Genomic DNA, 27,074 nt, shown 5'->3' with positions numbered 1-27,074 from the left:
TTATAGTAAAATAAGACCGGGTCTTATATTAATTTTTGCTCCAAAAGATGCACTAGAGCTGATGGTCTGGCTAGGTCTTATTTTCGAGGAAACACGGTAGTCTGTTCCTCATCTATAAAAATGGGGAAAAAACTGTACCCACCTCATGCCTTTGTCGTGAGCATTAAAGTGAGAAAATGGCATGCCCATAGCATAGGGTTGATACACAGTCAAAAGGACTTAAAACTCCTAGTTGCTGCTATTTACACCACCACCACTACCATCACCTTTTTGGGCAAGCCTTACCAATCTCTGTTGTAGTTCCTCTACTGCCTCAAATGGTATATACAATTTTTTAAATTCTTCTTATTGGTATTGTTAAAAGTCAGAGGGAAAAAATGTCTTTTTCTGAAGAACTTAACATTCCTTTGAGAATATTTAAACACTTAAAGTCTATTTTTATTCTTGGAAAGAAACACGAAGTTAACAAATTTCACTTTGTTTTTCATTATTGCAGATATTTTAAACCAAAACATATACTCGTATATTGAAAGATCTAATATGTTGCTTTTTAAAGAAAGCCACTCAACACTCTTAAATAATCAGAAATGAATTTGGTTAAAAGGAAATGTCAGATTAGAGTCTATTTTCTCAATCCCAATTATTTTAAAATTCATTAATTTGGGGGTCTATTTGTGTTGCTTTTGTCTTCAATCTTCTGCACTTAAAGGAATTGCATGTTGATAACTGTATGCTACAGTTGCTCTAACATTAGTGGATATAAACATTTCTTACCAAGTTTCGCTTTTTTAGTGGAAGAAAGTAATAATAGTGGCAGAAAGAAAACATCAGTGCGTAGCAAGTAAGAAGTTCAGTGTAGAAACACAACTGCAGAAAAAGCCAATGATTATCTTCACCAACACAATTGTTAATCCTAAAGAAAAAAAATAAAAAAGAAACGATATTTTACACTTTAATAAGATGTTAATTTCAGAATTGGTAAAACTAAAAATAAACACAAAGAATTTCATATATGCTTAACTTCATGGAGATAATGCTAAAGCCACTCAAATCTTAAAACAAACAGTGCACAGGAAAAGATGTCAGGGAAATATGCCACCTCACATTCGTAAAGCACTTTCTACTTTACAAAGGTAGTCCACAGGTATATGATCCCCTTCAACTCACAACTACCCAGTGAGGCAGGAAGAGCTGTCTCCTTGTTTCATTGATATGGAAACAGGAATGAAGGAGTTAAGACACTTGCTAGACCATGTACAATTAGTGGTCACTGCACATTCATTACGGCATTCTAGCTTGGAGAGCAACTGGAATGATGTGAAGTAAAATAATTTCAACCTGCCACTCGGACATAACTGCTAAGTTCACAATTTTTTTTACTTTTAAAAGCCATACTTATAAAAGGGGCTCAAATATATGGTGATGGAAGATTTGACTTGGGGTGGTGAACACACGGTGCAATATACAGATGATCTATTATGGCACTGTACACTTGAAACTTATATAATCATATTAACAATGTCACCCCAATAAATTTAATTTAAAAAGTAAAAGCTATCCTTGGTTTCTGAATACAAACTCATCCAAAACTATTTACAAATTCTTAGAGCTATACTTCCAGCAATACAATAGTAAACCCTAATTAGGAAAAAAAGATTAATACTATAATCACACATTTTTTAAGGCTAATACAAGCTGAGTATTTTATTGTTCCAAACTTATTGTATCCAAATTTCCAAAATATTTTACAATTCCAGCAGAAAACACTAATTTAAATCTATAAATTACCCTGCACTAATGTTTTATTTCAACATTGTATTATACTGTCACTATTTGGGAAAAAATGATATAATAGGTTCAATCCCTAACTTAAATTGTTTTAAAGTGTGTTGTTAAACTATTTTTTTAAAATCAAATTTAGAACTGAATGGAAAGCCTTGCAGAGGCATTTCTTATACCTAAGAACTTATGCTTTGTTAACAGGAAAATTTCCTGTGTTTTGCATTTACAAGCGGGGCTATCAGAGAAGTGTGTTTATGTATGTACTCAAAAATATTCTTCAACAGCTGTGCTTGAAAGATAACTTATGCTTGTCCCATCCTCCCTGTTGCCCACAATTTGAGAAATAATTGCTATGATCATGGCATTCTTCTTAACCAAAGAGCTTTAAGAAACACTAAGGTAGTCAATCTATGTATGTCAGAGTTCTTTTGGTAACAATTAAAATACACAGAGCAAGAAACAGAAAAAGTCTTAAGGTGATCTGAAAAGTGACCTCCAAATCTAAAGCTGTTAGGCAGTTATACCATACAGGTTTTTGTTTGTTTGTTTGTTTGTTTTATTAGTTTCACGTGTACAAAACAATGTAATTGTTAGACATTTACACCCCTCACAAAATAATAAACCCCGACCAATCTACTACCCCTCTGACATTGTACATAGCTGTTACAATTCCATTGACTATATTCCCTATGCTGTACTTTACATCCTGTGGCCACATATATATCCAAAAACATACATACACATTTTAAGAAAGGAAAAAACTGTATTAAATTGTAATACAATGAATGACGCTAGCATTCATTTGATTAACGCCATCTTTTGAGCAAACATCATACTACACATTGCTCCCATAATTCAATTCAACTTCAAAAAGTAATACATGTAGATAACATCTCTTAAGATGTGTACATTTTGTGGCACCCCATACATATATATACATACATATATATACATATATATGTATGTATGTGTGTATGTATATATATGTATGTATTTAATTATAGTTGACATTCAATATTATTCTACTTCAGTTTCAGATGTATAGCATATTGGTCATGCATCTACACAGTCTATGAAATGATACCCCGGTAAGTCCAGTGGCCATCTGGCACCCTAAATAATCTTCACAACATTATTGATTATATTCCCCATACTGTATTTCATGTCCCCATGACTATATTGTGACTACAAATTTGCATGTAACAATGCAGATTTTGAAAATAATAAAAATTCTTCTTGCTTCCAATTTACATTGTACATTTCCTTCACTCTGAATATCTCAGCAATGCTCTATTAGAAAATTCAATCATGAAAACCCCTAAATCTATTTAGGTCTCTGGTCTCTCCTTTCCTATCCTCCAACTCTTTTCTAATTCTACTCGTCTTCCTACTGATATTCTGAGAAGTTGACTATATTGGAAGGAAGCAAGAGGCCTAGAAACAGAGAACTCACCCCCATCTTAGAATTTTGGCTAACTAGCACTTTATTTTGTCATCAAGTTAGTCTTTATTCTTTAAAAGTAAGTAAATAAATAATATCACAAATTTCTATAGTACTAATACATTTCCTATTTGGTTGTTTATTTTTTTAAGCTCAAACTATTTCATTCTTCTAAAAGGAAGTATCAATAACCAACTGTATCATGAACATTTATTATATTTTTAATCAATCAGAAACATTACTCTAAAAAATGTATAAAATTGAGTTTTTCAGTGTGATTACCACTTACCTTTTTACCTAGCTTTTTTTCATCTAGTACTATTCTATTTGTAAACAGATCACTGAGGTGTACAAAGCATTTGAGAATCTGTTTAAATTCAAGGCATATTTTTAAACATCAATTGTATGTTATATACTATACTATCCTTCTGATGGAATTAGACAATTTTAAACTTTCTAATATAGTAAACAAAGTGTTTTTATCTAAAATGCTTTTATTTTTCTCCTAATCTCAGAAAATTACCTTCTATTTAAATTATCAGTTTACAGTAAAACCCAAATTTCCACTAAAAGCTTGCCAATAATAATTTGTGCTCTCAAAATAAGTTATCAAAAATAAGGAAAATTCTAAATTGATTAGCATTATTAGGCGAAGCTAAACTCTTCCCTTTAATCAACTTGAGATAAATGCCTTTATAAGCCTGTTATGTAGTTAACTTTGTACATATGCATGCATGTGTGTACAAACATAATGACGCTAGCATTCATATATACATATATACATACACATATATAAACATACACGTATATATATTTATAAAGTACTACAATATACCAGTTTAAATATTTACATAAAGATCCCATCCTAGAAAAACAGACCTAATAAAGTATCTTGTTCACAGATATTTGTGGCAGCTTTGAAGTGAGATACAACACAGAATCCTCACAGCATTTGTTTTAAAGAATTCTATTTCTCAACTGATCATTTTCATTAAATATTACAAGAGAGCCCCCTATTGACCAAAAGTGCTGGCAGTTCAGCAGAATCAGCTAGGTACCACTTACACCCAGCATGTATGCAACGTTAATACTTATATCTAACACATAATACTGAAAAAGGCTTAACGGGAGAGAAATGAGGTATCAGGGTACCTGAAAAGTGTTATTCTTTAATTAAACAAATGGGAAGGAAAATACAAATAATGGGATGTATATGGTTTATTACACTTAGAAATAATTAACAGCTACTATTTAAGTGCTTTCTAAATGTCAAGTACTATATGAAATGCTCTACATATAATGCCTGATTTAATACAATCACCTTCGTTCTTTATTTGGGTTCATGCTAATTCTTAGTTTTCTGCTCAAATATCTCCGTGTTAGAAAAGATAGGATCTCTGTGGAAAAATGACTTTGGGAATTCACAGAACCGTATGATCAAAAATGCATCCTTATTAAAATTTTTTTTAACTATATAACCTTAAACTTTTGTTTAAATCTGCTAAGTACTAAGACTTTTTTTTTTTCCCTTCCAAAAGTGAATTATTCATTCCTTACCATGGACAGTGATGATCCATTCTCCTAACACAGTGGCCACAGCGGCTGCAGTGATGGGAACGCTTTGGTCTCATCAAATTACACTTGTTACATAATTCCCAGAACTCCCTTTCTAGAGAAAGAAATTAAAATCTATTTAATGAAGGCAAATGAGTAACGGTGAAATTTAGCAACAACTGTTTAGAAGATTTTATACAAAGTCTTCAATATATATGTTTAAGATATTTTTCTTCTAAGTCTCTAGTATTGTGTTTGCCATACATGTTGCCACTGTTCTATGTATGTCTGATTATGTATGTTTCTAATTTTAAACACTATAAAAATGAGACACTATTAATAGTCAAACTAAGGGATAGAAAACAATGTATTTGGATTTTGGACATATTGTTATAAGTAAAATTTAATGACAAAACCTTAAAGTACAACCAAATTAATATATGAAAACAGAATTTTATTTAAACAAATTACTCTCTAGAAATTTTATTATGAAAAGGTTCTAAAGAAAGACTAATGCTGAGTCCTGTTTACATGGATTAATAAATCAAAATCAATCCTATAAACTCCTTAGAGAAACAGAGATGGCATTCCACCCCCGCCCACCACACCCCACAGTTACCTGGGCCAAAAACACTTTTATTTTTTAATATCAATGAATTCACTTGGGAATGTTTATGGGAGAATTTTAGATAATTTTAGGATGTATAAAAATAGTTTCAAAAGTGAAGCCATTATAAGAGAATTACTATCTAATGGAAATAAAGTTCTTTACAAAACTGTGACACCATCAAGAGCAATTTCCTCTATTCTGTAGTGAAAAAGCATACAAATAAGGTTTGTGCTAAAAACATGAAGTTTACAGAAATAGAGAAAAGTCATTGTTTTCATGATACAAAAACTATAAAGGAAAGTAATTTACCAGGATAAGACAACTGCTTCATTATACAGTATGCATTTTTTTAATATTTGTTGAAAAATTTTACTTTTACAAAATTGAACCTTCTATCACTTATGTTTAAACTATACCCTAACCGCATTGAAAGTCTGTAAAATTAATCTAACTCCACATTCAGAGTAAATATTAGTATATGCAAATGTGAGACTATTATACAATAGGTGGTTACTAAATGCTTGCTAAAGTATGAAAAGTTTAAAATTTTTTTAAATGATTCTAAACATAAGTGAAGGAAGATAACAGCAGGCAGTATTCAATTTTCTAAAAAAGATACACTAATTCCATTATTTTAGTTTAATGTCCAGGAGTAAAATAAGTGTATTGGAACTTTATATAATAAAGTTGAAAAAACATTCTGCTATAGATGTCTCTGAAGAAATCAATAAATTATAAATAAAATCTGTATCGAATTAACTGGTTGTTCCAATAATATAAAAGTTGAAATTTTTACATTTAAAATTTCATTTTAAAATAAAGTCCTCTTGCTTCTGCAAAACAAAAGAAACCATCAACAAAACAAAGAGGCAACCAACCAAATGGGAGAAGATATTTGCAAACAACGCTTCCGATAAGGGGCTAATATAGAAAATATAATACATAAGGAACTCATACAACTCAACAACAAAAAGACAAACAATCCAATTAAAAAATGGGCAGAGGACATGAACAGAAACTTCTCCCAAGAAGACATACAAACGGCCAACAGATACATGAAAAATGCTCAACTTCACTAGCTATTAGGGAAATACAAATCAAAAATCACAATGAGATATCACCTTACACCTGTTAGAATGGCTATCATCAACAAGACAAATAATAACAAGTGTTGGAGAGGCTATAGAGAAAAAGGAACCCTCATACACTGTTGGTGGGAATGCAGATTGGTGCAGCCGTATGGAAGGCAGTGTGGAGGTTCCTCAAAAAATTAAGAATAGAATTACCATATGACCCAGAAATCCCTCTCCTGGGTATCTGCCCAAAAAATCTGAAAACATTTATCCATAAAGATATATGTACTCCGACATTCACTGCAGCATTATTTACAGTGGCCAAGATATGGAAACAACCAAAGTGTCTTTTGAAGGATGACTGGAGAAAGATGTGGTATATATCACAATGGAATACTACTCTGCCGTAAGAAAAGATGAAATGCTGCCATTTGTGACAACATGGATGGATGGATCTTGAGATTATCATGCTAAATACAGAAAAATCGAGAACCATATGACTTCACTCATGTGTGGGATATAAAACTAAAGGAACAAAACAAACAAATAAACAAAAACTCATAGACACAGACAACAGTTTAGTGGTTACCAGAGGGTAAGGGGGGAAGGGGGTAGTAGAAGAGGGTAAAGGGGGTCAAATATATGGTGATAGAAGGAAAACTAACTCTGGATGGTGAACACATAACGCAATATACAGAAGACGTATTATAGAATTGTACACTTGAAACCTATCTAGTTCTGTTGACCAGTGTCACCCCAATAAATTTTAATTTAAAAAATCCTCTTTCATTTTTTACTTACAGGTCTCATTTTAATAAAAACATGTGAGAGAGCAACAATACTAAGGTTTAATTTAGATACAGTTAAACCAGCATTATTTAACTGTAAATAAAATGGAAACTCATTTTATATGTAGCAAAAAAAAATGTCACAAGCATATCACATTTTTTTTCCACTTTACTAGATGCTCCCAAACATCCCACATGTTAAGACTTTGAATTCACATACTGCATGAAATATAGTAAAAAAGGAGAAGTCGCCTCAATGAGCCAATTTTCATTACAAGACAACATAAAAACTTTATGTCCTTAAACCAGTCCCTTAAAACATAAATACAGTGTATTTATTACTGGCAATTTTAGCAAAATATTCTAAACAATAAAATTCTTTATTTCAGACTGAAAATATTATATCCTAAGAACAGAAGAGTGCATTTGGCTATAGTCAGAGAAAGTCTGTAATTCTCAGGTTCACAAACCACAGTCCGCAGGCAAATCCAGGCCAGGACCTGTCTTTGTGTGACCCATGAGCTAAGAATGGTTTTGAAAATTTTAAATGACTGAAAATAATAATAATAATAATTTGTGGTATATAAAAATCATGAAATTCAAATTTCAATGTCCATAAATAAAGTTTTATTTGAACACACCTAGGCACATTCATTTACGTATTGTCTAATACGTGATGCTTTTGCTACAATGGCAGAGCAGAAGAGTTGTGACAGAGACTGTATGGTCCATAAAGCTGAAAATATTTATTACCTGGCACTTTACAGTAAAGAAAAGTGTGCTGATTTATGGTCTGGACCATAAATTTATTTAAACAAAGAGCTGAGTTATTCCTTTGGCTAAATTTAAGATACTATACAAGTATGTAAAATGAGAAATACCTATGAAAACTCATTTTCACTCACATGCATGAGCACACACACACACACACACACACACACACACACACACACCCCTACGTGTTTAAAAAGCAAAGAAAAAATCACTATTGTAAAAATCTAAAAATGTAAAGCATCATCTATGTTTTTGCTTCTACAGCAAGAAAAAATCCATCCATTTTAACCTACCCTATACATATATCTATAAACCATTTCTTAGTCTTCTCCTTTTCTTTCTTCATGGTATAAACCCTCTAGCTGAGTAGTAGCCGCTCTCTTTAGATATGAAACTTTCAATACGAAGTAATTCCTATGTGGCCCCATTCACTGATTTGCAGTATCTGACATATGTAGGTATTGAGTGTTTGACCACTGCGAACTAAAAGATTTCATCAGAAACAAGTTTTAGAGTTGAAGTAGACAATACAGGTATCTACATTTTAGAGCCTTTGGTTTAAGCTAGTTGAGAAGAAAGATTTTATACAAATCAGAGTGCTACCCCCAAACACAGGTGCATGCAAGTGTGTACACACCACACACACACACACACACACACACACACAGACACACACACACACATACAAACTGCTAAGTGACAGTGATACTGTTTCCATAAGTTCATCAAACCTAAATATTCAACACAGTTTTCCGAAACTTCTACAGCTAAGTAAATATCAGTGTCATATCCCTATTTAATCATTAAACATGCATGGCCAAGCAAGCCCCTAAATAATGGGTCTCAAAAAACAGTAATCAGAAACTCAATGGAGGCGGCCGGCCCGGTGGCTCAGGCTGTTGGAGCTCCCTGCTCCTAACTCCCAAGGCTGCCGATTCGATTCCCACATGGGCCAGTGGGCTCTCAACCACAAGGTTGCCAGTTCAACTCCTGGAGTCCTGAAAGGGATGGTGGGCTCCGCCCCTGCAACTAAGAGAGAACACGGCACCTTGAGCTGAGCTGCCTCCTGGATGGCTCAGTTGGTTGGAGCACGGGCTCACAACCACAAGGTTGCCAGTTCGATTCCTCGACTCCCACAAGGGCTGTGCCCCCTGCAAATAAGATTGAACACGGCACCTTGAGCTGAGCTGCCGCTGAGTTCCCAGATGGCTCAGTTGGTTGGAGCGCATCCTCTCAACCACAAGGTTACCAGTTCGACTCCCGCAAGGGACAGTGGGCAGTGCCCCCTGCAACTAGCAATGACAACTGGACCTGGAGCTGAGCTGCGCCTTCCATAACTAAGATTGAAAGGACAACAACTTGACTTGGAAAAAAGTCCTGGAAGTACACACTGTTCCCCAATAAAGTCCTGTTCCCTTTCACCAATAAAAATCTTTAAAAAAAAAAAAAAAAAGGAAACTCAACGGAGGCTCTATAAATGACTTGCCACTAATTTTGGAATGAATTAATGGCTCCCAAACTTTGCTACATATTGAATCACTTGGGATGCCAAAAATCCTGATTGATACCTGGTCCCATCCCCCCTCAATTGCAATTTAATTATTATGGGATGTGATCAGGACACTGTATTAAAAGCTCTCCAGGTGATTCTAATGTGCAGAAACCACTGAATCACTGTACAAAGTATTCTGGCTCTATAATGTACAACAAAGACATAGATTTCTTAATAGAAGGAAGTACAGAGAGTTCTCAAAGCTTACAGAGCAAATGCTCAAAAAGTGAAACTCAGGAAAAAAGGTAAATGAGGTTTACTATATTGGCATGTAATAAAATAAGCAATCATTTTCAATTCATTTTTGTGGTGTGAACAGTTACTATACAGTAAGATAATTAAAAGTTACCTTCAATTGAAACTAGAATAAAAGGCTTTCAAAATTTTCACTGAATTGTTAGAACTTGGAGAAATATAGGCAATACATTATAACACTGCATAATTTACTATAAGCAATAGTATTTTATTATATCATGAGGCAAGTGGCACTATCAAAAAATTCCTTTATTAAATAAAAATATAATTTATCAGATAACTATATATAATTTAACAAATATATACACAGCATCTACTAAGTGAGAGACCATTCCAGGCACTAAAGATACAGCACTGAACAAATGAAAAAAACAAAACAACAACTCTCACCCTCACAGAGGTTATACGGAGCTACAGTGGGAGAAGAGACAAACAAATACACAAGTATACTGAAAAGGACAGCCAAGGAGTGGGGGATATGAGTCAGCTGGGATTTGCTATCCTAAATACAGAAGTTTGGAAAGAAGACATTTGAGAAAAAACTTAAATGTTGTGTTTTTTAGAAGACATATAACTAATATATACTAAAGGTAATAAAATATATTAATAAAGATAATAATTCTGGCATCGTAAAATTAATAAATCTGAGTAGTACCATACCTCCATGTGGAATCTTAGGGTTCTCAGGGAGTCTTCCTGGATCAGTTATTGAGGCCCTTACTAAGGCAACCAGACAAAATATGGCAATGCCATAGAATACTTTGAAATAAAGAAATAAATAAAATTAGACATTTATGCTTCAAAACATTTTATCAACAAGCATATTGAAAATTTGCATGTATATTTTAATTAATACCATCAAGATAAATAATTTTCAAGAGATAAGATGGAAAAATTAAATGATTATTTTCATTCATCAAATAATATTGCCAAGAGGACTTCCTTAAATGTACCACTTTTAAATATTGCTTTGCATGATAATAACTGATAAACTTGTTATAAATCAGATTTTATATTAACAGAGATTCCCTATCAATAACGGTATAAATAAATGGGTTCCCTTTTAATTACTACATGTACTATATTTGAAAGAATCAAAGTAGCATTTTTAAACCTGCTCAACAGTTAGACTTTTTCATTAACTTTAACTGGCTATCTTTAAAATTAATTTGAGTGGGGTGGCCGGATGGCTCAGTTAGTTAGAGTGTGAGCTATAAACAACAGGGTTGCCGGTTCGATTCCCACATGGACCAGTGAGCTGCGCCCTCCGCAACTAGACTGAAGGACAACAACTTGGAGCTGATGGGCCCTGGAGAAACACACTGTTACCCAAATACTCCCCAATAAAATTTATTTTTTAAAAAAAATTACACACAAAAATAATTACTTTGAGTTAGTGATGTTCAATTGCCCTTTTCAATAGATCTTAATGTTTTTAATTTGAAAATAAAAAATCTAGAAACTTTTAAAAAATATTTAAAACAAAAAATTAGAAAAAAATAATAGTAAGAGAAAATAGATTTATTCATCATAATTTCACCTTTTAAATGAATAATGAATAAGATATAGGCATTTTGTTGGGGTGGGGGGAAGATGGCACTCACATGTAATAGGAAACTTAGTTCAAGTGCTAACTCCAGGACTGAATGTATTGTATATGGTCAGCTTGATCATTTGTATAACAGAGGTTATATTTCCCATAGCTCTTATGAGGTCAAAATGACATCATGTACATGGAAACTGTAAATGCCATGCACATATAAAATATGTCATTTCAAACTTATGTTTTTAATTATAAGCAAGCCACCTCCAAAGTTATAGCAGAAAATAATTATCCAGAAGTTCAAAGTGTTATAATCGACATCATAGTCAATAATATCCATATCATGAAAATCTCATTTCTCAGTAATGTATATCATCTTCGTTCTTCAAACTCCTATATTTGCAGTAAGTACATAACAGAAACATTAAAAATACACCACCCACATACAAATTAGCACTGTTGTACCAGTTTTTTAAAACAAAATGATCTGTATATATTTTTCAGAGTTAGATATGAAGCTATCACATTTATCTAACCCTGCAAAATATGTATGAAGGCCATTATTTTTTAAAACTTACATAGTGTAGTAGGTAACTTACATTAATAGTACTAACAACATTAAAAGAAAGGTTATCATAGTAGCACTATGCTCCAAAAACATTCGCAATGAGGAAAATCTTTAATTACATAAAGAAAGAAATAAAGACCTAGAAACTTACTTATTATTAATATGCCTGGAATATGTCCTTCTTCATAGTGAGGAAAGAGGACAATTTGGGGAATTATAACAATATTGTATAACCAGACAAAGACAATCAAACCCATGCAGCACCAACCATGTGGGTCAACAACAAAGTGAATCCGGAGACCCATTTTGCAGTCCTACAACTGCCTGACAACCCACACGGAACGACGATCCTACGAGAGAGAAAAAAGAAAAAAGTTACTGATATAGAAAAAATTATTTGACTAAAACAAAACTACATTACTGGCAACTATAAAAGGACACTTGTTGAGTTTTCTTTGCATATTTTTGACAAAATAAAATGCTTTGGAAAACAAAGAGAAGTTTCAAAATATTCAAATTTCACCATAAGTTTCAAATACTTTAATTTCAATTTTCAGCATGAATTGCTATCAGAGAACATAAATTGGCACCACCTTCTGAAGTTCAACACAAGCCTGTCCTCAACCCAGCAATGCCATGTGTTGTAAACCCCAAGAGCAATGAGTGCATATACCCACCAAAAGATATATATGCATAAAATTTTTTATAGTTTTAATCATAAGACTAACTGATGGGCATTCAAGTCAAAATAATGATAATCTTGTAGTGGGAGGGGTTTTTATTAACTGGAAAGGGACACACGGGAAAATGTGAGGGGTTAAAAATATTCTATATCTTGACCTGGGTAGTGCTTAATGGGGTATATACATATGTAAGAATTCACTGAACTGTACACTTAAGATTTGTACAATTTTAAACCATAATGAGAAGCTTAAAAATCGTTTTGAAAAATAATAAAAAGTAAAAAGTAATTACAAATTGCCTAAAATATTTAAATTAATGGAATGAAGCCCAACTATTCTTATTACTATCAACTCAAAAAGACACCTATTTAAATGGGACATTTCTCAGTTAACAAAATGCTAACAGACCTCCCACTGAGCCATTTAAAAGTTAAGATCCCTCTATATCTATGGTACCAAAAAAGTGACTTAAAAATATCTATACTTTAAATGTAACTTACAAAGCTTAAACAATAAATTACTATATGAGATCTAAGGGGCACCTTTTACATAAAATACAATGGAATAATACAATAATAAACTAGGATAATGTTTCTCAAACCTGTAAGCAAACCAGAATCAACTGAGGAACTGTTTTAAAAATACTTATTCCCAGGCCCCATTCCAGATTTATTGAATCATAATTCTTTACGGAGTAAAGCTCGAAAACAATAAAATATTTTCAAATGCTCCACAATTGTATCTTATACAGCTGACTGGTATCTAGGAACCACTTACCCAGGAGCTTTACTAAGACTGTAATGTTACAGCAATGAGTTGAACTCAGTTCAACAAATGTTCACTGAGCCTCCAATACACAGCACTGTAGATACAGTGATGAATAAGACATGGTTTCTGCTTAAAGAAACTAGCAATCTAATGGGGGGGGGGCAAGTCATTAAATGGGTGTAAATAATATGATAAGTTCCAGAAATGTGGACAAGATGTTAGTAGTGGCACAAAAGATGGGGACTAGTTAAACCAAGGCAAGACTTTCTGAAGGGGGTAAAACCTGAGTTCAGTCTTAAAAGACAGAGCAAAAGTTATGCTGCAAACAGAAGGCAGAGCAGGAGGTATACAAGAATAAAAATTGTAGGAGGTATAACAAACTGCCATCATAAATCACAAAGCTTTCAATGAAGAGTGAGTGGTGAGAAAGAAGGGGCTATATCATGAAGGATACAAAGACGCCATGTTAGGATGCTAAGACTGCAGTCTTAGGCATTGGAAAGCTACTGAAGCAGGGGATTCACATAATGAACAGTATGAATATACTTTAAATAAATTACTGAAGCTCTGATGTGGAGGGTAAAATTAAAGACTGAGATCAGTTAGGCTAAGAGAAGACAAAAGCCAAAATTAGTTTTGGAGAAGAGCTAAACTGAAGAAATAGTTACAATCAAACCAGTAAGTTTTATTAATTGATTGGATATTAGGGGTCACAGAGAAAAGAGTCAAGAATGACTCCCAAATTTTCAGTTTATATCCCAGACTACTTCATTCTAAGAATAATTTATCATCAGATGAAGAGCCTCAGAGTATCATCTCTTACAGGCCTTGCCAATGTTCTTTAAAGCTATAAAGCTACCAGAACAAAGAAAAAAAGATTAAGGGTTAGTTTTCAAAGACTACTCCTTTGCTATCATCCTCAGAACCTACAAGTATTGGGGCAGCAGGAAAAAAGACAGCTCAAATGCAAAAACACCCAACTGTTTAAATCAGATATGGTCTAAATTAGTACTTACATATGAAGTCTAAAATGCCAATAGTGCCTAAGTCTTTAAAAAAAGTAAAGTTGAACTTCATTACCTTTCAATTAGAAAAGTAAAAGACCTATCAGCATCATTTAAATAAGGAAAGTCACAGAGGATAAAGCTTGCTATTTAATTTGCTAGTTATTATTTTAAACACTAAGGGAATTCAAATACAATTAATAAGCTATTTACATAGCTAAAAAGACAAACATTGAAAAGAATGTCTATTTTTACAGTCTTGCCAACCATCAAGTGATAACAGAAATGACTAAAGGCTCTGTCTCTCAACATGTTTTAATATTGTTAACTTCATGTGCCTTCTATCATTTAATGTTTCAGTTCCTTCCATTCAGGACTAACCAACAGACTATGAGCTACAATAATTATATAGAGCAGAGAAATTTCATTACCTATTTCTAAATTTGTTAGTATTAAAAACAGAAAAGCAAACAAGCCAGCAAAACAAGCAGCAAAATTATCAAATATTTAGGTTTTGAACTCTATTTTTATTCTCCTCCACCAGAGAAAACAAATTTTTCTTATCACTAGAAGAGATTCTTCACAACAAAAAATAATAGATAGTGAAAAGGACAGTTAAAAATTGTTTTTCCTGGATGGAAATATACATAGACAACAAACTCTAAAAGAACAAGCATCCCCAAGGAAAAGCAAGCAAAAGATAGAAAAATAAAACAATAAACAAATAAGATGTTGAATATATTTTTCAAATACCTGATTAGTGAATATTAGTGCCACATAATCTTTACAATTGGACTGTAGAGAGGAAAACAGTAGTCTCCCAAGAGCTCCAAATCAGATTACAACCAGAAACACGTAACTGGTAGAGCTGCAGGTTGGCTCCACTCAGTTAATATCCACCAGGCGTGGCTTATGGCTGAACAGAAACTATTACACATCCTGAGCAACAACTGAACTGAACTGAACACATGCTGCTACTCCGTCTTAAGTGTGGCATTTGTAAAATACTTTCATTAGCTAGAGATTCCAACATATTAATTTGTATATTAATGGTGAACTCATAACTCAAACTTTGATGTAACTAAGTGGACATACTGGTACTTCAACATTTTTTAAGATTGCAATCTTGAGTGCTGTGACTAACTTCTTTAATGATGTAAATTACTACAGCACAAACTTTTTTAAAAAGAAATCATAATTCAACTCTAATAAACTGGACTATGTGAATTTTATAATGTTCAAACTATTCTGGTAGGAAACCACCTTTCCTTTTTTGCCTTTTCAGGCAACTATAATTTCACCACACATTTTCCTCAGGCAGAATACTCAAGTCATTATAAAAAGTGACAGAAAACAACTATATGACAGAAAACCATACCAACAGAATGCAGACTTTAGGAAATGATAAAAGTTATCCAAAATAATTTACAAGAAATCTAGTCAAACATGTATCTCTAAACTTACAGTTTTATTGGACTCTCCACCTTAGCCAGTGGTCTGTTACTGTTCCATGAATATGAAAAATATATTCCCTCTCCCATTTCACTTCTCCTATCTGAAATGTCCTTACCATTTTGCTTACTCTAAATTCAACTCATACTTTAAGGTCAATTTGAATCTCACTCTCCATATAAAAATTTTCCTGGCACCCCGTACACAGTGACTTTTCTGTCTGTTCTAAATTCCAAATAAAAAGCAAAACTAGTAGAAGAAAATAGCATGTAGTTTTATAATCTTGGAATGAGGAAGGTTTTCACAAACAAGACCCATAAGCCAAGTTTGACCACATAAAGAAAAAAGTTCTGAAAACACACCAAAAACAAAGTTAAAAGCCAAAGCATCCCTGGAAAATAAATAAAGTAACATATAACTGATAAGAGGCATATAAAGTACATACTTTGAGAGGCAATTCACAAAAGAAAAAAAGCCAATGACTAATCACTAGTGATTAGGAAAATGTGAAATAACTAGGTATATTTTTCATCCTTTCTATTGACAAAATTTTAGAAAGACAGATGAAATCCAATGGTGAGCAGGCAGAGGGAAAAGGACACTTATACATTATTGATACAATCATTTGGAGGGCAATTTGGTAGTATCTATTAAAATGTCAAACTCTTAGAGTTTTATTTCTAGTAATACCTACAAAATACTCACTAGAGTATAGAGGTATATATACATACAAGGATGTTCTATACAGCACTTTTTATATCACAAAAATATGGCACAACCTAAATATCCATGTAGAGGGAAGGGACTGATCAAATCAATTACAACACATTCATTGTGTAGACTATTTCCAAACCACTGCAACTTTAAAAGAAAAACAGAAGAGAAAGAAGGGAGCCTAGATCTGCATATGGCTACCCACACATAGTATTGAGTGAGAAAAAATAAATTACATAGGCAAAGTCTATGGCAGTGAGAAAAATCTTAACAGTGGTTTCCTAAAGGGAGGGGAGGAGAAAGATAGCTTAGGAAAGGCATAGGGAATTTTCTGTAGTGCTGATAAAGATCTCTATCTTGATTTGAGTTTGGGATACACAGGTTATGAACTGTCAAAACTCAGGAAACATACACATAAAATTGGTGTATTTCATGGTATGTAAATTTATCTTTTAAAAAACCTTGTAAACCAGCATTGAACTCTAGTTAATGATATGTATGCTGAAGTATTGGGGAGCGGGGGGAGGAAGTATACTGATATCTGCAATTTACTTTGAAATGGATCCAAAAACATTAAAATGGATTGACAGATGGACAGAGGGAGACATGAGTATATGATGAAGTTCAGTAAAATACTAGTTGTGAATGTAGGTGATGAGTATTCAGATGTTACACTGATTCTTTCAACTCTCCTGTTAAAATTTTCATAATTAAATGTTGAAGGGGAAAGAAAGTTATAGAAATATCTGTAGAATTTTCTTGCTAGAAAAAATATATGTATAAGTAATTTCTGTATACGTATAGAAAAAAAGTGTGAGAAAGAACACATCTCCTGAACTGTTAACAGTGGTTACCACTGGGCTGAGGAAGGAAAGAGCAGTGAGAAGGAAGGCTTTCACATATTTACATGTTCTTCTAAGTTTATTAACAAACATATGTACTTCTAAACTCTTTTCACCAACCGAAATATAAAGATAGCCTATGGAGTCTGATTAGACACTACAAACCTTACAAGCAAAATGTTTAATTTAAGCCTCTCTTTATCTACATATTGTTCTTATATTAAATGCTTTTAAAATTAGTATTTTTTAAAATGAAGTGCAGAAGCATCAGCTGTAAAGCCATGTAAAGATTTATAATACAGAAAGATGTTTCTGAAATTTCTATTACTTACAGATTTGTTTTCTCTGTGGAAAAAGCCTTATTTAAGAAAATGTTTAGGTCAAATGTAATATGAAAAATTTTAAATAAAATAACTACAATTTTTTTTGCAGAACAATTGTTAAATGCATCCAAACATAAGACTTTAAGGATACAACACCACATAATTCAGAAATATATTCCCATGTAAAATTAAATAAATACTTACTTGTAAATTCACTATGATGTGTTGCAATTTTTCTGATACTGGCATTTAGAGGTTTTATCTGGATTCATTCTTTCTTTGTATTACATTCCAACAAAGGAGCTCTTCTCAATAACAGTTCTCCATGAGACTCTATTAATGGTTTAACAAACAATTATCTCTCACAAAGAACAAAACTGTAAAAAGCTAAATATTCTAACTGTGAAAATGTCAATTACAAAGTTTTAAAGTCAGAAATAAGATGATTCAACTCCATCTGATTATCTGCTTTCTTATCTCCCCATTCCCCCCAAATCTGCATTTGGTTGCCATTATACATGAAAATTCTCTTTTGAAACCACTCAGTTCCCATAAAATCAAATTAGCATTATGTGTCTGGCATTTGGACTTCATAAAACTTCCTGACCACAAATCACAAAATGACAATCAATTCTGAGATCACTGATATGACAAAATGCAATGTAATATCTATCACCATGTGAGGCTAGAACTTTCTCATCACAACTGATAAACATAGAATGTAAAATAGAAGCAAGTTTTAGTTTTAAATGTTTTATGTTTAAGGAAAAAAGTTATCCTTTTGTAAGAAGCAACCATAAAAGTTAGTTTCTACAGTTCAAGCTTAAACAATAATACTGTAAAGAGTTCTAGATGACACACCACTTCAATATTTCATTAATTTAATCAATATCTATTGACTATATACTATATGTAGTATATGTAAATACTATATATAAGTACAAAAGAGAGGGGGCCCTATCCTCAGTGGAGACAGACTAGTAAACAGACAAGATCAATACTACATAAGACAAGGTAAGATAGAGGGCAAGGGGACAAGAAAGCATCTCATATAGGAAGGATATTGTTTCTGGAATGTTTTTCACTTATGTGAATATTTATGTGTGTACTAGGTTGCAATACAAAATGTACTTCTTATGGTCAATTGTTCTCAGGAAAAGATTTCCAGAGAGAGTGAAATCTAAATGAAGAATGGAGGCTCTTCTGAATAAGAAAACAAACAAGGGTATAAAAACAGGCAAAAAAAAAAAAATCTAATTTTTTTTTATAACAAATTTATTAAGGTACAATTGTTTTAAGTGTGCTCAAAATCAATTAGGTGGCTTTTAACATATTCAAAGAGTTGTGCAACTATAAGCACAATCAATTATAGAACATTTTCATCACCCCCAAAAGAAGCTCTGTACACATTAGCAGTCACTTCCCATTTTTCTCCACCCTTCCCTCCCCCAGCCCTACATGTCCACTAATCTACTTTCTGTCTCAATAGATTTGCCTATTCTGAGTATTTCATATAGATGAAGTCATACAATATGTGGTCTGTTGTAATGGCTTCTTGCACGTTTTCAAAGTCCATCCATATTGTATGATATATCAGGATTCCTTTTTCTTAATTAAATTTATTTAGGTGACATTGGTTAGTAAAATTACACAGGTTTCAAGTGTACAATTCTACATCATCTAGACATCACCTTGTGTGTTCACCACCCAGAGTCAGTTCTTCCATCACCATATATTTGACCCCCTTACCTTCTTCTACCACTTACCCTTACCCCCTGATAATCCTTATCCTCTAACCACTAAACTGTTGTCTGTGTCTATGGGTTTTTGTTTGTTTGTCTTGTTCCTTTGTTGCTTTCGGTTCATATCCCATATATCAGTGAAGTCATATGGTTCTTGACTTTTTCTGCCTGACTTATTCACTTAGCATAAGGAAAATCCAATTAAACTGAAATGATTAGTCATTGCATATAGAAGGGGATAAAACATGTCTAACCGCATGAACCACAATCAATTCTAAGAAATATATTTCATAATGTTACCAGTACACATAGAAAGAGGTGAGATATATGAGAATATATTTTGTATGTATGACATATAGAACTGAAAGTTGAATAAAATGATATTTACCCTCACTGGACCTGATAGACTCTGATATTATTTCATGACTTACAAGCAGAGAGTGACCTAAGAGTGAAGCATACTGTTAAACCATGCCAATGAGTTTGGACTTGCCCTTGAACACAGTGGGAGACCATTGAAGGATTTTAGGCAGAAGAATGCCATGGTGAAATTTGCATTTTGGAAAGAAGAGCAACACTTTGAAGAATAAACTGGGTGGATGGATTAAGCTCCAAGACTGACTAAATGAAATAAGCTAGGCTTACTGGTTACCCAGATGAGAATTGATGGCACGTGGTAAGCACCCGAAAAGCGGTAACTTATAAGAGGACTGGAGAGGAGAGGGGGTGAAGAAGAACACTGAAGACAGGAGACATGCTGGAAAAAAGGCAATTAATAACTTAATGAGTAAAACTGACAGGAGTGGTGAGCAGCTGGACCCAAAAGCACACAGGCTAGGATGGTTCCCAAGTTTCTGGCTGAGGGACTAGGTGAAAGGTGGTGCCATTCTCCAAGACAGGAAATAAAGGACAAGTTAAGAGTTTGTTAAGCATACTGCTTACCACAGCAATGAGAAACTATTACATACTTAGGATTTGAAAAATACATCAAAATCATTATCATTATCAAAATCATTATCATGACGTTTCCATTCCCCTTAAGAGATATTTTTAAACTATTTTTCTCCCAGGTTAAACTTTTCCGTGGTCCATGATTGTTAGATTGCCGACTGTAATTTGTTTCTACTCTAATTTTTTAAGCTAATTTAAAGTGGCCTTCTTGGCTGCACCTTTGTTTCTCAGACACAAAATACAGAATGACAGTAAAGGAACTGCTACTCTAATGGCAAATGAATGACTCAGTCTTCTTCTAGAGAAAAAAATCTCAAGCAGAATTAAATGTGATACAATAAAATGTTCTGAAATATGACCAAGGTCAATAACGCTGCTATGACTGACTGTAGGGTGCTTCCTGATGTTTCAGCACAACAGTTTCTGTCAGTAATGTTATTAGGTAATAGCTCAAGTCAACCATCCATGAGTCATCCATGAGTTCACTGGCTTAAAAGCAAGGGAAAATCCTACTTTACATTTATAGTTATTAGAGGCAAACCGCAGCCAAAGCATCCAAAATGAGATGAACATTTCATCCAGTTCAACAACATGACCACCACTGTGGAATCAAATCTCATCAATGTGGCATAAAAGTAATGCTAGGTTTAAAAATCCAAGAAATTTGGGGATAACAAAGAATATCCCAAATATTCTTAACTATAAAATGTAATTAAATATTTTTAATATTGCTATGTCTAAAAGAATACAATCAGTAATTTATAGGGTAAACCAAAAAAGAAAAAAAATTTTTCCCCACAGGGCAAAAAGAAAATGGTTATGCCGAAAAAAAAAAAAAAATGTATACACATTTTAAGAAAGGATAAAACTATTAAATTGGTAATACTCAATATATAAATTGTAATACTCGATAACAAAAGATGAACACAAGTCACGTTTGACTTCTGCAATTATAAGCAGTGCTCAAAGTGGTTACCATCAGCATCCACACACTTCTGATCATGGTGAACTGCTTGAGCAACGTTGACCAAACTGTCCACTTGTATACTTTTTTTTTGCATCCTCTGTATATATATTAAATTTTAAAATAGCCACTTCATATGAATTTGAAAAACAAAGTTACAACTATATAAACATTTATACAATTAGTTAACTTTTGATTTTATCTACTCTAAAACTGGTCGAGTTAAATAATTCGACCTAAAATATCAGGCTACAGCTGTCCTTAATAGTCAACGAGGTATTCAATTTTTAAATATCACATAGGTATTCAGTTTATTTCAATAGAGTAGAAAAGTAATTTTATGCAGATATTAAAAAGAGAGCCACATTCAAATTATAATGCAGCCTCTTATTAGCTCTACAAGTTTCAGTTTTTCAAGCTTCAGTTTAACCATCTGTAAATGGTGATAAAAATACTAATTCACAGTGTTGTTGTCATGCTTAAGTGATAAATTGCCTGGCAAATGTAAGCACCTCCAAAAATGATAACTTTGAAGGGGAGAGGGGAAACTTAAAGATGAGTTTTACTTCTAGTCTTACAAACTCTAGAATGAAAAATGATTCTGGGTCCCCATCATTAAAGCAGTGATACAATTTAACCATACCCCAGCTACCCACTTTCTCCAACACTAAAGTCTGAGAACTACTTGTCAGAGATGATAAACCTCAGATAGTATGGCCTTTCAGCTAGTATCATACAATAAGCATGTAGGGAGGTTGTATTTCCACATGTTGGCATGAGGTCTCTTCAAGCAGTAAATCAAAAAATAGAGATGTGATCTAAAATAGAGACAGAACTAAAGCCTGTAAACTAAATCTCTTGCAAGTAAAAGCAGGACTGGTGAGTTGTGGAATGAAGCATGGGAGAAAATCAGGACGTGATTTCAGAAGTCAATGAAGCCCCTAAAGTAGGGAATTCTGACTCAAGTGCTGAGTTCTCCAGGAAGACTGAAAATGTGAGCAGTGCTACTTCAGGGCCATGAAGACGTGCTACTTAAACTAGGCGAACTCAATTTATCAACGATTCTTAATCCAAATAGCACTATTCTTACAATAACAATGACTAGTGTTTTTCCATTCTTGTCTTTCACTTACACTTTTTTACCAACTCAAAATAGTTCAAACATTTTCAACTTTAATGAGAGGTATTAATGCACTGATTATTCTACTAGATGCTAAATGCCATTTATATTTAGTACATTTGAAAAGTTGAATCTGAGCCCTAATATTTTACTAAAGCAATATAAAAAGTCTTCATTTCTTAATATATAGTGAAACTGAGCTTAGGGAACAACTTTCTGGTAATAAAAATAGCTTTTCCTCTGCCTTCCCAGTAATACACCAGTAATACTAATACCACCACTACATAACTTTCTATGCTGAAAAAGACTTTATTGACTCACACTCAATTACAATTCCAGAAAAAAAACTCCATGGAGACATTACTAGACTTCTCAATCCGTTTCTTCACTAATACAGGGCATTATTTTATCCATGCTCTTTTCTAGAAGTACTTAAACAGTCCCTATGAATTAAAGAAATCAGGCAGTGGGCAAATAAGAAATAAAAATTTAATGATTTACTAATTACTTCTTGCTTTAGAACCTACCAGGTAAGTTGACGGTTATGTGCCTGCATTTTAAAATGCTTAAATTTCTTTTATTAAATAAAACATCCCAGAGATAGGCAATGTAACACAATTATCATTTTATTTAAAATATGCTCTATTCCAACTACAGCTTCTAAGGTATGTTAAGTTTAACAGAAATCACAACAGTTTAAAGGGGCCTAACGTAATCCTATTACATTATACCCAAAATGAGGAATTCTGGTATAGTACTAACCAAGCACTATTCCAAAAGTATGGAATTATGCATTTTTAACTTATATTTTGATATAAGTTTACTAATACTTATTCAAGTAAATGTTTTAAATGTACCTTTAACATATTAAAGGGTCTTAATTTCCAGACATAGCATATGCCAAATCAGCATGGAAAAGTGAATATGCTTTAAAGAGGTTAGCCTGACTCCTTAATTGTATAGATGAAAACAGAGCATGGGTCACTGAAACCCATGACCGCACAGCTAGCTAGACAGTGATGGCAATGGGACTAAAATCTAATTTGTTTGTTTCCCCACAACACCCAATCTCATTTGGTTATTTCTTTCTGATCGATTTCTCACGTCATCTCTTCTTCAAAAATATTTTGGCCATTCAGACTGAGGCAAAATAAAGCACACCTCTCTCGATTTTATCTTTAAAATAAATAAAATCTAAATATTTGGAAAGATTTAACAAGATATTACACCAAAAGCATTTTAGGACAGGGATGACACATACTACCTTACGATCATGATTATCATTACTACTATTACTGTTATTACTACCACCACAAGGTAGGTAGTGAATTTTTTAAGTATATATATTCGCATACTAGGGTGAGGATCCATTTGACACATCTTTTTAACGTGCCCACCTTAATTATCCTTAGTCCTCTTTATTTTAGACTGTAACTTCACCCTATGATTTACGACCCGCCCACAACGACCTTGATTTTTGTACTTTTATAGACTGCTACACTGCAATATTTTCAAGTAATAACCGGTCAGGTTCTCTCAGCCCTAGAGATACAGACATCCTCCACTAACTCCCAAGGGATCATAAAACGTGACCCAAATACAGCTTGAGAAAGACCACAACTTTAAATGGACTCTCCAGTTAAAAGCCAACGACCAATTATAGTGAAGGGTAACAAGTGCAAAGTGCTGCCGTCCATGAGCCATTTTTCTCAGAACCACTCCTGGATCTGAGGGAGGGAGGCAGAAGGTCACTACAGGAGTCAACTGTGTCTCCTCCTGCTAATCCCGGGCAGCCTCGCACCCGCCATCTGGAAAATGAATGAAAGGCGGTGGTAGCATCAATCCGGGATCCCTGGCGCAGGTCTCCGAGCGCGGGTACAGAACGGGAAACACTTCACAGGCGAGAAACTCAGAACACAGATTTAATAAATTAAACAAACAAACAAACAAACCTACCTACCCAAATCATCTCCAGGACGGTCAGGCGCTAACCCAGCACGAGTTAATGGGAGGGGCAGCTGGCCGGCGGCGGCAGCCCTGACTGAAGATGCTCTGAGCGAGGCCAGGCCAGGCATCAGCAGGGCACCGACAAAACCCGGGGTTCCGAGTGGGCGGGGGGCAGGTGCCGGCGGGCAGGGCGGGGCGGCAGGTGCGGGAGGGGGCCGGGCACCGGGCGGGCGCGCGGCCAGGTGAGGACGGCCGGGCGCCGAGGGGCGACGCGCCGGGGCCCGGAAGGCGGGGCGGCTGCGTCCCCGCGCCTGCACACTCACCGGCGCCCGCGGGCTGTCCTCTCGCCGCCGCTGCTCTCGCGGCAGCCGGCGGCTCGCCCCCCTCCTCCTCCTCCTCCTCCACTTCTCCCAGTACCTCCGTCGCCCAGGCCGGGCCGCTCTCCTTTTCCGCTTCCGGGAGCCCGAGTGCCAGGGCCCGCGGGGTGGGTACGCGCCTGCCCGCTCCGTGCAGTGACCGGCTGCCGCCGTCGCCGTCTCGCTTCGCGCCGGCAGCCACGATGGGAGCCGCGGAGGGCCGAAAGACCAGAGATCGCGCGGCGGGCAGGAGGAGACGCTCGGTGGACCTGGTCCGCGTACCCGGCCGGACCGCCATCACCCGAACACTCGTACCTGACGCACCCGGGCGCCTCCGCCCTCCCCTGATGCCCGCTCCCACCTCTGCCCAGGGCGTCCTCCTCCTGGTCCCCCACACCCTCAGCGTCCCCCTCTCCGAGAATACAGGGGAGAGCCATTCCTTTAAGGATGGCACTTATCCTCTTTCCTTACGGGGAGATGGTCAACCGGCCTCACTCCCCCTAAGACGTTCTGGATGTCTCGTGGTACCTTCCTTCAAAATGCAGTCCGCAGCATCAGCATCCTCTGGCAACTTGATAGAAATGCACAATCTCAGACCTGCTCAGTCAGTACCTGCATTTTAACAAGATCTCCAGGTGATTCCTACGTGTATACCCTAGAGATTGAAAAGCACTGGACCCTAGTGCATGGTCTTGCTCACTACAGACCCTCAATAGGACAAGAGCCAAAGTTGCCACAGCCATCCAAGATTTTCCCTATGTCGGTCAGCAACCTAAATTCGTACTCAAAGAGGTTTTCCTTAGTATTTCAGGAGACATCCGAAAGTTACCCAGTTTCCCATCCTGACCCTTTTGAAAAATAAATTGACTCGACATTGCAAATAATCCACCTCCAGGTCTAAATTGGTATCTTATCAAACGCTATACGAAAACCTCCCCTCTTGTCCCTCACCCCAGCTGAACAGTACCTTGGGAAGGTTAAAGTGTTTGCAGTAGAGTTAAATCTTTGTGCTTGTAGGCCACTGGAGGAGATAATGTGAGGATGGAAGAAATATTACCTGCTGCATAAAATCTGAACTCCTTACAGGATGTCATTGAAAGCCATTCACAAACTGGTCCCTACCTACCGCTTCAGTCTCAACTTGAACTACTAACTTGGTTCATTTACCTACTTGGAATGCCGTCCATCTTCTACTCTGATGATCTTAATTCTATCCAGATCTGGGAGTCAGCTCAAATCCTGCCAGCCCAGCATTCTCTCTCACCACTGCACATACATCACACACATTGTAGCTTATTTTGGGTCCTTATGCTATCTTGTGTTGCTAGGTATTTTTAAATATGTTATGTTGTAGTTTCTGAATTGATTACAAACACGTTGGGACCTTAAAGACCTAATCAATGGTTATCAAAGTGTGGTCCCCATACCAGCAGCTTCAACAACACCTGGGAACTCATGAGACGTTCCATATTCTCCAGCTCCACCCCAGATCTACTGTATTAGAAACTTTGGGGGTGGAGGGAACCCAGCAATTTGTGTTTTAACAAGCTTTCCAAGTGATTCTCATGCACACTCAAGTTTTAAAATTACTGACCTAGAATATTGTCTCTTACCCCGCAAGGAGCTCAACGGTAGGGATCGGCTTAACTCTATGCACGTTTTATTTTCTTTCAGATTAACAAATAAACTCCTCTGTTTATGCCTCGCTAGTTGGAAGGCTGTGACAATTGCATTTGGAAGAATTACGTTTGATTTTCATAATGCGTTTTATGTAAATTGGGTTTTTGTAAGTTGTTTTGTTTGAAAAGAAATAATGCAGATAATGAGTCACTGGGCAAAGAGAAAAGATAGAGTTTTACGTCCTGTATCAGGTAACTGAATTGAATAATGTTGCACTCTCTTAGCATACCCTTGTGACAATAATTTGTGGCAAATATCTCAACAAGTGCCAAAATGAGCATTAGTGGATGAGCACATGAATGTACATGGCAATTGAAAGTGTACATATTTCTCATGACTTTTTTCCATGAGTTAATTTGTCTCTTACCAGCCAAATCAATACCACAGAGAATTTTCTTTAAAAGCCATGGAAAGAGAGAAGTAGCAGGAAAAACATTCTCAAAATCATGAGCCTTTTTAGCATGGACAGTTAAAAAGTATAATCAAGGGCCCATCTATTCCTTACTCTGACGTTCAAGTCATCTAGTTCTATTATTCATGACAGATATTACAATACTGTATTGCAACCCGTATACTTGGATACCTGTG

General features: G+C 35.1%; 1 protein-coding gene across 9 annotated transcripts in view; it reads right to left on the bottom strand.

The window, feature by feature from the left end:
• ZDHHC21 (zDHHC palmitoyltransferase 21) overlaps nucleotides 1-25,441 on the bottom strand; it is a 69,570-nt gene extending 44,129 nt beyond the window's left edge. For 2 of the 9 annotated variants that reach the window (XM_019739179.2, XM_074330379.1), the window contains exons 1-6: nucleotides 24,774-24,896; nucleotides 17,931-18,059; nucleotides 12,092-12,290; nucleotides 10,490-10,588; nucleotides 4,781-4,892; nucleotides 775-913 (exon numbers count right to left, since the gene is read on the bottom strand). In XM_019739179.2, coding sequence (XP_019594738.1) covers nucleotides 775-913; nucleotides 4,781-4,892; nucleotides 10,490-10,588; nucleotides 12,092-12,245 — 504 coding nt within the window. In that variant the 5' untranslated portion in view covers nucleotides 12,246-12,290; nucleotides 17,931-18,059; nucleotides 24,774-24,896. The other 7 variants (XM_074330377.1, XM_074330375.1, XM_019739177.2 and 4 more) reach the window with 7 other exon arrangements.
• Nucleotides 25,442-27,074: the final 1,633 nt, after the last annotated feature.

The sequence above is a fragment of the Rhinolophus sinicus genome, linkage group LG04 (genome assembly GCF_036562045.2).
Source record: "Rhinolophus sinicus isolate RSC01 linkage group LG04, ASM3656204v1, whole genome shotgun sequence".
NCBI classification, from domain to species: domain Eukaryota; kingdom Metazoa; phylum Chordata; class Mammalia; order Chiroptera; family Rhinolophidae; genus Rhinolophus; species Rhinolophus sinicus.
Note: the sequence above shows the minus strand (reverse complement) of the source record. Positions and strands in the feature narration are given on the sequence as shown.